We start from the raw sequence: 13,075 nt of genomic DNA on the forward strand, positions 1-13,075 counted from the left end.
CAGGCCACAGCATAAGAGATAGGACCACTAATGTTCAAACAAACCATTTTCAGACTCATCAAACTATTCAAGTTTCCCCAGTCTCTTAGTCTTGATCTAGTTTAAACAGGGTTATTGCTTTTGAAGTCAAGTTCTTCCTTCTATCTTTTGGAGCCCAGTCGTTATGGTTTATCGGCCACGAGAGGACACTGACCCACGCGGAAACCATTACTATCTTCATCCAGAATTCTCCATTAAGATCATTCCACGAAACACCCTAAAAAAAAGGTGGTGGGTCAGATTAAATTCCAAAGGTGCATGTATTTCTAACTTTTCTAGGCTTTTGCATTGGAGTTGCAGTTGACTGTCGTTTATATCAACAAAAATCATAGGATATATTATTTTAATAAATTTTATGAAATGTAATTGAAATAATCTTTATTATTAATGTATAAAATTTTAAATTTTAAATTAAAATATAAATAAATATAGCAAAAGGATTAAATTATAACATTAATAGAAAATAACCTGGCTGGATGCGGAGGGAGTTTGAGGGATATGCTGGGTGATGTCTTGGGTCTCCTTGGCCTGATGGAGTCGAACGAAGCAGAAGTTCTTGCTTTTAAAAGCGTGTTGGAGGTTTTCGAGAGATGTTGCGAGTTTCATTTAAGTGGGTAAAGATAAAAATGAATTGATGTGAAATTAATCGAATGCTTTAAGGCATATAATTATATCATTTTCTTTAACATTGTGTTTGCTTTTACCTATAAAAGGTAAAAATCATTTTTAAAAAAAAATATTTTTCTCAATTTTTAAAGTTAGGACTAAATTGATAGGTTTTGTAAATGTTGAGGGCTAATTTTTTAATTTTTTAAAATTAGAACTAAAATAATAAATTTTATAAACATTGAGCCCTAAATTTGTTAAACCTTTTATATTTAGGATCAAATTGATAAAATATGTAAACACTATAGCTAATTTTATTACTAGACTAATATAAGAAAAGCCCACCTCAGCTTGGAGTGACTAAAATATTTAATTTTGAAAATTTTAGTGATTAAATAAAAAATTAATAGTTGGATAACTAAAATAGAACGAAAGGTATAGTTGGGTGACCATTTCTATAGTTAACCCATAAAAAATAATTTTAAATATATTCCGTCATTATTTAATAGAAAATTTTAATGGAAGAACTAATTTGCATGTTTTGAAATATATAAAATTAATTTACTCATTTTTTAATAAAAGGCAGAAGTACAATCCACCCCTAAATACAGGGCTTCTTGATACTTTTACTATCCATTCAGTATAAATTATTGAAGATATATCTCTATGATATATTTTTCATTTATTGTAATTATTATGAATTTTTATTCAAATTCAGTTTAACAATTATGGAGTTTATTAAATATTATTTATTATTCAGTATAACTAATGTTAATTTTTAAGAAGAATTATTATCAATTGAGAGTCTTAATCTTAAATTGTTATATTGAAAACCGTGTGAGAAGATAATTGTGGGTAATTTATCCAAAAAAAACAAATTAAGGAATTAGTTAAAACATTGGGAATCTCCAAATTTGTGCATTTGATGAACTTGTACATATAATTTTTAAAATAAAAGAGTGGGGATTATGAACTCATTCAAAATAATCCACCACTCACTCTTCATTTTAATGTTAGAAACACTAAACTAATCCTTTTTACTTGTGTTTGTTTTTCTTTTATTGTTTAGTGGGAGTAGTTAACAGTCTTCTTTAATTTTATTGTAATATTTGAGTGCTAATCCTATGGTTCATGATTAAAGATAGTATGTAGTTTCGTATAAAGTAGCCCATAATCAGTATATGTATACATCAATTAAGTGTCGGGTTTTGATAAATTATCATTTTGTTGGTATTCTAACATTATTTTCCTGTGTAAAGCTTCAAGAACTGCCCTCCTCGGCATCTAATACCTTGGAATCCGAAAATTATTACTAAAATTCATACAACAAACAATTACCATGGCTGAATCCATTGCATTCGAGATCGCCCGAAAAGTATTGGAGAAACTAGGGAGTGCTGCCTATGAAAGAATTAGCTTGGCATGGGGTGTTCGAGAGGAGTTTGAAAAGCTTAAGCTGACCCTAGCTGCTATCAGAGCTGTGGTCCTGGATGCTGAACAACAACAGGCTCGTAGACTGGAGCTCAGTCTTTGGCTACAAAGATTCAAAGATGCTTGCTACGACGTGGAAGATTTGATAGACGAGTTCGAGATCCAAGAGTTGAGGAGGCAAGTCCTGAAACGGGGAAGCACTGGAAGGAAGGTACGCCATTTCTTTTCTGGCTCTAACCCCTTGGCATGTCGCTTTAGGATGGGCAATAAGATAAAAAAGGCAAACGAGATGTTGAATGAGATTGCAGCTAACAAGGCCAAGTTTCATCTCACTGAAAAACATGAAACTAACGTCATACATCGTGAGAGGGAAACCTACTCCTTTGTTAAGACATCTAGTGTCATCGGTCGAGATGAAGCTAAACAGCACCTAGTAAACTTCTTAACGGATCCAACTGATGGGGAAGATATCCCTGTCCTTCCCATAGTTGGGATCGGAGGTATTGGGAAAACTACCCTTGCCCAATTGGTGTTTAATGAGGAGAGTGTGAAGTCGCATTTTGAATTGAGAATTTGGGTGTGTGTTACAGAGGATTTTGACATCAAACAACTGATGATAAAAATCATTAAATCTGCCACTGGTATGAAATGCAAGGACATGAATAAGGAGGAATTACGTAAAGATTTACTAGATTGTTTGAATGGTAAACGATTTTTTATGGTATTAGATGATGTCTGGAACGACGACAACAAGAAATGGAGTGAGCTGAAAGATTTGTTGTGTGGGGGAGCCCAAGGGAGTAGAATAATTGTCACAACTCGTATCCGCAATGTGGCTACAATCACAGGCACAATCCTTCCATATGATTTAGAGCATCTTTCTTACGAGAATTGTCTATCATTGTTTCTTAAACTTGCCTTTAAAGAAGGTGAAGAGAAACAACATGACAATCTTGTAAGAATCGGGGAAGGAATTGTTCAAAAATGCAAAGGGGTTGCTTTGGCCGTGAAGACTTTAGGCAGCCTCCTCTGCTCAACTAGGGTACAACATGATTGGGAACTTGTGAGAGATAGTGAACTAGTGAAGTTGAAACAGGAGGAAAATGACATCTTGCCTGCTCTAAAACTAAGTTATGGTCATTTGCCCTGGTATTTAAAGCAATGTTTTGCTTTTTGTTCAGTTTTTCCAAAAGATTTTGAATTCAATGCAATCTTTTTGATCCGATTGTGGATGGCAAATGGCTTTTTGCAATCACCATACGAAAATGAAAAGCCAGAAGATATTGGGAACCGGTATGTACAAGAGTTACTATCAAGATCTTTCTTCCAACAATTTGAAGATAAGTTTTTTACTTTCACCTTCAAAATGCATGATCTAGTACATGATCTTGCATTATCAGTGGCGCAAAATGAGGTGAATTCATGTAACCATTATTTGACTGGGAATGTTCGACATTTATGGTTTGATCTATCAAAGCAAGGTGCTTCCCAATTGCCAAATAACTTGAGCCGTCTGCAATCACTTATCTTATCAGATGAAAAAGGCAAGGGTGATAGCGAATCTCGTATTGCAGAAGTCATCTCAAGGTCTAAACATTTGAGGGTGTTAGATTTGAATGCCAGCAGTTTTGAGCATTTGCCAAACAATATACGTTATTTGAAGCAGTTGAGATATTTGACCCTAGCCTGCAATGGAAATATTAAAAGACTTCCAGATTCCATTTGCAATTTACAGAGTTTGCAAACACTTGATCTTTATGGATGCAGGGGAATTGTGGAGTTACCAAAAGACATAAGGTACCTGATTAGCCTTAGAGACTTAACGGTAACAACAAAACAGACGCGTTTGCAAGAGAATGGAATATCGTGCCTAACTTCTCTTCGAAGGTTGATGTTTTTTGAATGTGAAAATTTAGAAAAATTGTTTGAAGACATTCAAAACCTAACAGCTCTCCGAGAATTGTACATATATCGATGCCACAACTTGGTTTCATTGCCACAAGGTTTAAAATACCTACCTACATTAGAAAATTTGGGAATTGTAAAATGTGAAATGCTTGATCTCACTATGGAGGAGTTGGAACTTGAGAGGGAAGAAGGTGGTAGCCTTAGAAATTTGGGGATCCGAGAAGTGCCAAAGCTGGAGTCACTACCCCAATGGATTCTTCTAGGATCCATCAAAACTTTGCAGCACTTGTACATCCGCGACTTGAAGAATCTCTCGATGTTACCAATATGGTTCCAACATCTCACATCGCTTCAAAGTGTTGAAATTATAAATTGCCCACAGTTATCGTCTCTGCCAGAAGGGGTGCAACACCTCACTGCACTAAAAAGATTAGAGATTGGAGGGTGTCCAAAATTAAACAAAAGATGCATTGAAGAAACCGGTGAAGACTGGCCTAAGATTGCTCATGTCCCTGACTTTTATTATGATGACTCGAAGATAACAACAAATGATGAATAGATAAGGTAAGTCACCAAGCACTACTCTATTTTGTATATATCTTATTATCTTTTAAATTTTAATATTTCTAAATCAAATTAGGCACTAAATATTACTCTATTTCTCACTAACATAATTGAATTTTATCTACTCTGAAGCAAATAAAACTTCACTTGAAAAACAACTAATGGAATAAAAATACTTCAAAAGCTAATCTAATAGGATGCTAAATGTCTTTTTTAATTATTTAATGGACTAATACTTGATATATTGTCAATATTTTTATTTCATAAACAGTATTAAAAATTACCATGTGTATAAGATATTATCCAAAATGTTAATAGATATATATTTCAATTTACACTTCTTCATTTTATAAGAGAAAAGTATAATGCCTCAATTTAATGTTATGCATAGATTTTCTAACACAACTTATTTATTGATTAAAGTGGCAGGTCAAATTTAAGGAGGTTGAAATTATCTTTGGTGTTTTTCCCATATATATATATATATAAAAGTGTGAATTATTGGTTGTATGTTTATAATTTGATTTGTACGAAAGACAATAATGTAATAATTTGATTTCTTTGGTTTGTAAATGTAATCATCACTTGTTTGCTTCTTATTTTCTTTATTATAATTAAATAAATAAAATATATTTTTTTCTTTTAAAAGTGGTTATATGTTTAAGGAACAACGCTAATTTTTTTATTTATCGGTATTTATATCTTTTTAACTTTTAAAGCTCATTCTATTAAAAATTTTATTACATGTGTATTTGTGTGAAAATTATGCATGTAGAGCATAAAATTTTAGTGGTAAATTTAAGGTTTTGTTAATTCAATTGACATGGGTTCAAATTTTATTTTATGTATATTTTATTATTATTTTTCCTCAAATAATATAAATTATTTTAAATGCGAAGAGACATTAAAGTAATTTTCTTAATTGAGTTGGGATTCGGTTGATGGGTGATACTAACTCAGAAAAGAGCTTTGTAAATCAAAACAAAATAAAATCATGGTTAAGTGGTAAATTTAAGGGTTTTTTTTTCAATGTAATTTGACATGAGTTTAAATTAATGTAGTCGGTTCCGCATCAATTCCGTTTCACGGTCGGTGCGCACTATTCTAGTAATAAACTGAAACGATCACTTCTTCATTTTTCACACCAGTGTAAATTTCGATCTATATCAGTTGCACCAGCTCATTCCGACCAATTCCAGTTGTACCGGCTAAAACATTACACACCAATCGATGCAGGAATAATGTTAAAAATAGATAAAATTATTAATTTTACCAACTTTAATTTTTTAATAACCAATTTTAAATTTTAAATTTTAGTAAATGAACAACTTTCAAAATTATAGTAGAAAATTAATAATATAAAAGTAAAAAAATACGAAGTAAAAAGACAACTTCTAAAAGTTTCACCAACACAACTTTTATCTGCATATTTTATTAAACTTTTATTTTATGTATTTAGCATGAGATGATTTTATTGTAGATTTTTAAGATAATGTTGTGGATAATTTTATTGTTTAATGTGTAAAATATTTTTTTGTTTACTTTAGATTTGTTAAATAATAAAATTTTATTTGTGAAGTTTATTGATGAGTGTTTTATATAATCAATTAATATTTTTATATTTGAAATTATTTAATTTAATTCATTTGATATATTTAAATATTTTATGCATTAAATATTTTTAAAAATATTGATAAATCTGAAACGATACATCAAAATAGACGAATACCAATACTTACTAGTTTCAATAGAAAAATGGTGTGTCCGCCAGTGTGATACTGACTATCTTGATTCAAATTCCACCATATGAATTTTTTTTAAATTTAAAAATATTAAAGTATCATCGAATAATATAACTTATTTTAAATAAGAAATGACATTTCCATAATTTTCCTAATCAAGTTGGTGCCCGACTCACTCGTGACACTAAATCAATTAGGGATTTTATTAATAATATGAATAGGTATACAATTTACGGAGGCAAGAAAGTGTGCATAATAAAATTAAAATATATAAATAAATTAAAATAAATTTTGGTTAAGTGGTAAATTTTAAAAAGAAATCAATGTAATTTGGTATGAGTTCAAATCCCACAATATACATTTTTTCTATTTTTAAAAAATAAAAGAACTAAAGTACCCTTAAATAATATAACTTATTTTAAATTTGAAAGGATATTTTTGTTATTTCCTCCTAACTGAGTTGATGCCCGATTGACTCATGACACCAACTTAATCAGAGATTTTATTAATAGTATAGATACACAAATTTAGCGAGAGAAAACAATTTATATCAAAAGTTATTCTTTCTAAAGTTTACTTAGGAATTATTATTGGTGTCGTGGTAATTTCCGCATGTTAATTTTAATTCTTTTATTTTAAAACTATATAAAAGTATGAAAAAACAAAAAAGGCCATTAAAATAATAATAATAGACATTTAATAAAAGAATATATTAATCATTTCCTAATCGAGTCAGCATTTGATTAATCGATAAACCAATTCAATCAGAAATTTTATTAATAATATATATTATTGTAAATATATAAAGAAAAGTTCGTAAGTGGCCCAAAGCACATCATACAAAAATGTAATACAATGGCCCAACACTTATTTTTCTTGGGATCATGTTGTCAGTGATGAACATTATTGACGTCAACTGTTTGATAATGGTTAGGCCGATAAGGAACAAAAAAAAGCACACAAAGACTACTAATTTACCCAACAAATTTTTAAAATAATTTATATTGCAATCTTTCAAGCTTGATGCTAATCTATTAAATTAAAATGATGAAATCTTTGATGGAATGATACATCTATTTATCTACTTCTTCAACCACACCCATAATTATTTAACATGGAAAATAATTAAAAAATTAACATAAAATATGAATTGTTATTATATATAAATAGATACATAGCTTGTCAAGTACACTAAAAACTCAATAGGTATCTTGTTTATAAATGGCAATTGGGTAAGTTTTTTAATACCCAGAAGAGAAGAAGGGTCAAATAGAATGTGTTGAGAATATGTTGAGGGTGTATTTGGATTATAATAATTAAGATTTTCATATCCACAAAATATCAAACATGTCATAATATATGCATATGAATTGATTTAACAACATTTATTAATTTTAAGAAATTCTACTATATACATATGTATATGAAACTATAAATTTTAAATATAGACGTATGTTTAAAAATAATAAACAACAAACAAAGAAACGTATGGTTTGAAACTAATCAATTATAATAACACATAAAATATGTGTAAGGACGAAATTTTAAACATATAAATATATCAGATAAATAATACTAAACACACTATAATTATTTATCATGGTTTTGTCATCAATTTTGAGTTAGCGTCGAGTTAACTTGTGACACCAACTCAATTAACAACATTATTAATATATATATATATATATAAGTAATGGAGATAATAAATTGTGTATATTAAAATCGAAGTGTATAAAATATATCAGCTCTAGTTGTGGTAAATTTAAGGTTTTACTAATTTGATTAGTGTGGGGCTAAATCTCGCCGTATGCATATTTTTACTGGTTTTTTCTAAAATGAAAAGACTAAAATACCTTCAAATTATTCAACTTATTTTAATTACAGAAAGACATTTCATAATTTTACCAGCTGAGTTGGTGAATCAGTTGAGGGTAACACAAACTCAGTAAAACATTTAATAAACAATATAGATATTTTTACTGTTAAATTTTTAAAATAAAACAAATAGTTAGAACACATTTTAATTGGCTTAAGTGAGATCTACATAAATAGAATATGAAATATAATACTTGGATTGTTAAAATATTAACAAAACAAAAAGTCATAAAAGTCATATATAATATTACTTATGGAAAGAATTGAGTTTTAATCAATATTGTTGAAATTAAAGAGAAATGGATGGTTTAACTCAAGGACAAAGCACAAATTTTTTGTAGAGGGCTGAAATTAAATTGTAATTTTTACGATAGTTAAAAATACAATTTTATTATTTTAATAGTCTAAATTTTATAAAATTTAAAGGATTAAATCAAATTTTTATCATTTTTAGAGGGCTACTAATTTAAAATTTTAAAAATTTTAAAACTAACATTGCTTTATAATTTTTAAAAATTAAATCAAATTTTTATGATTTATAGGAATTACTAACTGTGCTTTATAACAACTACCATAACCACTAGTTCTCGTACAATATCGGATGTTAAAGTGCAATTCTATAATGATGTCTTAAAATGCAATTCTCCCATCAATTTTCAAAATAACTCGTGTAAAATGGAATAGGACCTCTAGGAAATTATAGGATAGATCGTAGGCATCAAGGATTAAGAAATAATGCCCTTTAGGTTGTCGCGCGCGGCTAATATCCATAACTTTGACGCAGATGCGTTACCATATTGATATGATATTTTTCTGTCGATGAAATTATAATTTAGATTAAGAGTTTTATTTAAACGAGCGAAGATTTTAAAGGAAATATTTTTATTCAAATAACTTAAAGTCGAAAATATAGGCAAAGATAATAGGTTCATCTATTTTAAATTGGTGAAATTACCCACAACAAAAGAGATCATACCACTAATGTTCAAACAAACCACTTTGGAAGTCAAGGGCTTTCTTCTATCTTTTGAAGCCCAGTTTGGCTCTCTAAAATAGAAATTTTAACATTTTGGCCTTTAAATTTTTAAAAATTTTAAATTAGTAATAATAAAATTACACTTTATCCCTTTTAATATAAAAAAAATTGATTTAATCCTTTAAAAATTATAAAGATATAGACAATTTAATTTTGGCCCCCCTTAAATTTTTTTTTTGGCTTTGTCCCTAGTGACTAAATAAAAAAAGTTAATAGTTGGGTGACTAAAATAGAAAGAAATACATAGTTGGGTGATCATTTTTATAGTTAACCCATAAAAAATAATTTTTATCATTTTTCATGTCATTATTTAACAGAATAAGTTTCGAATTTAACAGAAAAGTTCCTATCCACCGCTACACACCATGATAAGAGTTTCCTAAAACTTGTACATCCCTACACACTGAATTATAGAAAAATCACAAAGTTACAGGTTAATAGACTGCCAGATGGTTGTGAATACACAACATAAATGCATATGAAAGTTGCTAGATGAAGGGTGCGCGAACTACCAGTGTTGCAGGTTAATACGCTGTCGGATGGTTGTGAATACACGACTTCATTGTAGATAAAAGCTACCAGATGATATGTGGATGAACTACCTGAATTGTAGATTACTATTCTGCCAACACTTCCTCCTTTCAAAACATCTCATCTCATGCAATAAAATATAACATGCTTATAATAGAACAAAATGGAAACAAACATCATGCTTATAACAGAATGAGAATGGTAGCATTAAATATATTCTCAATTAATCAATACAATTGTCAAAACCTGAGTTTTTCAAGGATCTAATTTAATAGAATCATATGGCAGTTGTACGGACAATTCACAATTAAAAATATAATAGACACGCTTAATCACAGTTCATGCAATCACATAAATATTCTAATAATTTAGTCAATTAAATCATAGAGTTTAGCATTATTCATATTATCATGGGCTCAATTGAATAAAATAAATCACTAAAAACAATTCGTGAATCATTCAGGTATTAATATGTATAAAACATAAAATTCTAGGTAAAACTATAAAATTTGAGAAATAAAGGCCACATGGCCGTGTAACCGGACAATGTGGAAAGCCCTAGACCGTGTGGAGGGGTTACACTGTTGTGTGGCTTGGCCGTATGATAGAATGTGCTTGTGTGGAACATGCAAAATTATTCTATAGGGGAGACACGACCATGTGGCAGGCCGTGTGGAAGTTGAACTAGTTTAGGGTTTTAGAGGCACGTGATCGTGTGGTCCACAAGGGTGGTCTACACGCCTACGTGGTAGACCATGTGGTCCTAAACTTAAGCTTGGTTTGCCCTAATTCGCTTGAAAAAGAACAGACACCTAATACTGGAAGATTGAGCGATGTCCCTCTTGTTTAAATATGATTTGGGTACCTAAATCGGGTCCTTCAAACGTGATTTACACATGATTCAATAACAAATTTCAATATTAACCAATATCATCAAGAATTTTTACAAAATTCATAAAAGATTCGTATTCAAATTGGAAGATTAGCGAAAAGCAATGCTTTTTCAGAATTTACGGGTTCTACTAATTGAAACGAGAGTACTTATCGAACTTTTGATGAGATTTTGGAGATTGTCGACGATAAATTCAACAATCAATGGAAAGATGAGTTTAACGAAAATTGTTTTTGTTTTCGGTTTGTAAGAGAATAATTTTCAGCAAAAGATGAAAAATTTTATGAAAAGAAAAGTGAGAATAAAGAAAAAGAAGAATTTAAAGAGAGAAGAGAGGAAAATTCTATTTAAGGTTGAAGATGAGATAAAATCCATGTGTAATAGGAAATCTAAATTAAATACCTAGGGGTTTCCGCATCAATTCCAATTTTCCCTAAACTGGTCGGATTTGGAAGAAAAAATAAAAAATAAGGCATGATTTGAACTTGGGGAAAAGTGGTGTCTTAACCATTAGACTTTAGCCCATTATTGTTTAGTTTTTACTTCAATTTGTATATATTCTAGTATGGTTTTGATCATAGGTTGTTAAAAAATAAAAAATAGAAAATTCGAGAAATATGACTTGAACTTTGCATTTCTATGGAATACTAACCACTTAACCAACAGAACTAGTTCATCTCTTAATTATCCTTTTCATCTAACTCTATATATTTTGATATGTTATGGGGAGATTTAAATGATAAAATTAAAGTATTAAACATATTAGAGATTTTACCTAAAGTATTAAAGGCTTAATGCAAATTTTAGGCATTGACTCGTTTTGGTCATTAAAGTTTTTTTTAGCCCATTTCAGTCCTTAATATTATCAAACGCTCCCAATTCAGTTCCTAATGTTATTGGATGGTCTGAGTTCAATCTTTTGAATGTTGGATATCCATCAAATCATAAATTGCCACATGGCACATGTTGATGTCATGATAACGTTATCATCTCAAAAAAGAAACCTAAAAATCATTAAAAATATAAATATATAATTGTTTAAAAATTAAAAATATGTTAGAATTTTTTTAAAATTTTAAAAATTAATAAAATTATTTAGAAACTATAAAAATTTACAATATTGTAAAAATTATAAAATTTATTAAAAATCATAAAAGATTATAAAAATAGTAAAAAATATTGCATCTTGGAATAAAGTACACATTCACTAATCATATTTAAAATATTATAAAATTGATATAAAATTGTATATTGTAATACCATCAAATTTTATATAAAAACTATTTTAATAAAAATTGAATAAATTTTTATATCAAATTTTAATATTTTAAAATACATCAATTTTTAGTACTTTACCAAGGTTGCTGACAATATGTTTCTTTGACCCCACTCCTTATTTAATGTTTGAAGTAAGCTTCCTTCATCCATCATTGTGCACATGCTTTATTTTTATTTTGTACTAAATTTCTTTAGAATGGTCAAATACTCTGACAATCATTCTTAAGATATTAGTGTAAAGCCAAATAATTTATCTTGAAATAGTTAAAAAATATTTGGAATAAATTAAAATTTTTAATTGAAATAAAATTATTTTACATTATTTAAATAATTTGAAAAAAACTTTTCCAAATTTATCATGTAAAAATATCTCCTAATTATAAATTCCTATAAATTGAATTATAAAACTATCATATTCGATGGTATCCTTCCAAGAGACAATGATTAATGTTCAAACTCTAGTAAATGTAATTTAGAAAATTTTAAAATGTTAAAACTTCTAATATTTTTAATTTTTAGTAAATTTTGTATTTTTTATATTTCATATTGTTTTGATAATTTTATAATTTTTTAGTTTTAATAATTTTGTAATTTTTAAAGATTTTAAGGGTTTTATTCAAATAATAATGTCATTGTGACATCATTATATGACACTTAGCAGCATATAATTAGCTGGATATCGTACCCATTAGCTTTTAACATCCAAAGGATTAAATTGGGAACATTTGATAACATTAGAGATTGAAGTGGGTAAAAAATTTTTTTTAAGGATCAATACTTTAAGGGCTAAAATGTGCATTAAGCCAATATAAAATGATAAAAAAAAAAAACCCTTGATAGCAATGTTTGGTATTTTATAAAAGAAATGATTTTTCAATAATTTCTCAATCGAGTTGAGACCCGGATGATAAATGACAACAACTCAACTAGTTCTTTAAATTTTAAATAATAGTATAGATAATTTTATACTTATTCAATATGTAACTAAAATTTCCTTATTTTGTAATTAAAACATAATTTTCTTTTTATTTAAAATTTGGTTAGTAAATAATTCTAAACTGTGTTTATAAGATTTTCTCCAAATTTGACGAGGGTAAGTGGATATTATCCAAACTTAAGTGTACTCACACTAAATTTGAGAGGGTAAGTGTTGTTTTTCCCTAATACGAATAA

The 13,075-nt window shown here is 28.6% G+C and overlaps 1 protein-coding gene across 1 annotated transcript; it reads left to right on the forward strand.

Moving 5' to 3' along the window:
- The first annotated feature begins 1,561 nt into the window (after nt 1-1,561).
- Nucleotides 1,562-5,176, forward strand: LOC108465533 (putative disease resistance protein RGA3). Its single transcript, XM_017765871.2, has 2 exons — nt 1,562-4,548; nt 4,972-5,176. Exon 1 carries the CDS (start codon nt 1,985-1,987, stop codon nt 4,541-4,543), a length of 2,559 nt encoding a protein of 852 aa, XP_017621360.2. The 5' UTR covers nt 1,562-1,984; the 3' UTR covers nt 4,544-4,548; nt 4,972-5,176.
- The last annotated feature ends 7,899 nt before the right edge of the window (nt 5,177-13,075 follow it).

Source organism: Gossypium arboreum, chromosome 1 (genome assembly GCF_025698485.1).
Source record: "Gossypium arboreum isolate Shixiya-1 chromosome 1, ASM2569848v2, whole genome shotgun sequence".
Taxonomy (NCBI): Eukaryota; Viridiplantae; Streptophyta; class Magnoliopsida; order Malvales; family Malvaceae; genus Gossypium; species Gossypium arboreum.

Coding starts and splice junctions, on each gene's coding strand:
- LOC108465533 (XM_017765871.2), top strand. CDS start 1,985: ATGGCTGAATCCATTGCATTCGAGATCGCCCGAAAAGTATTGGAGAAA.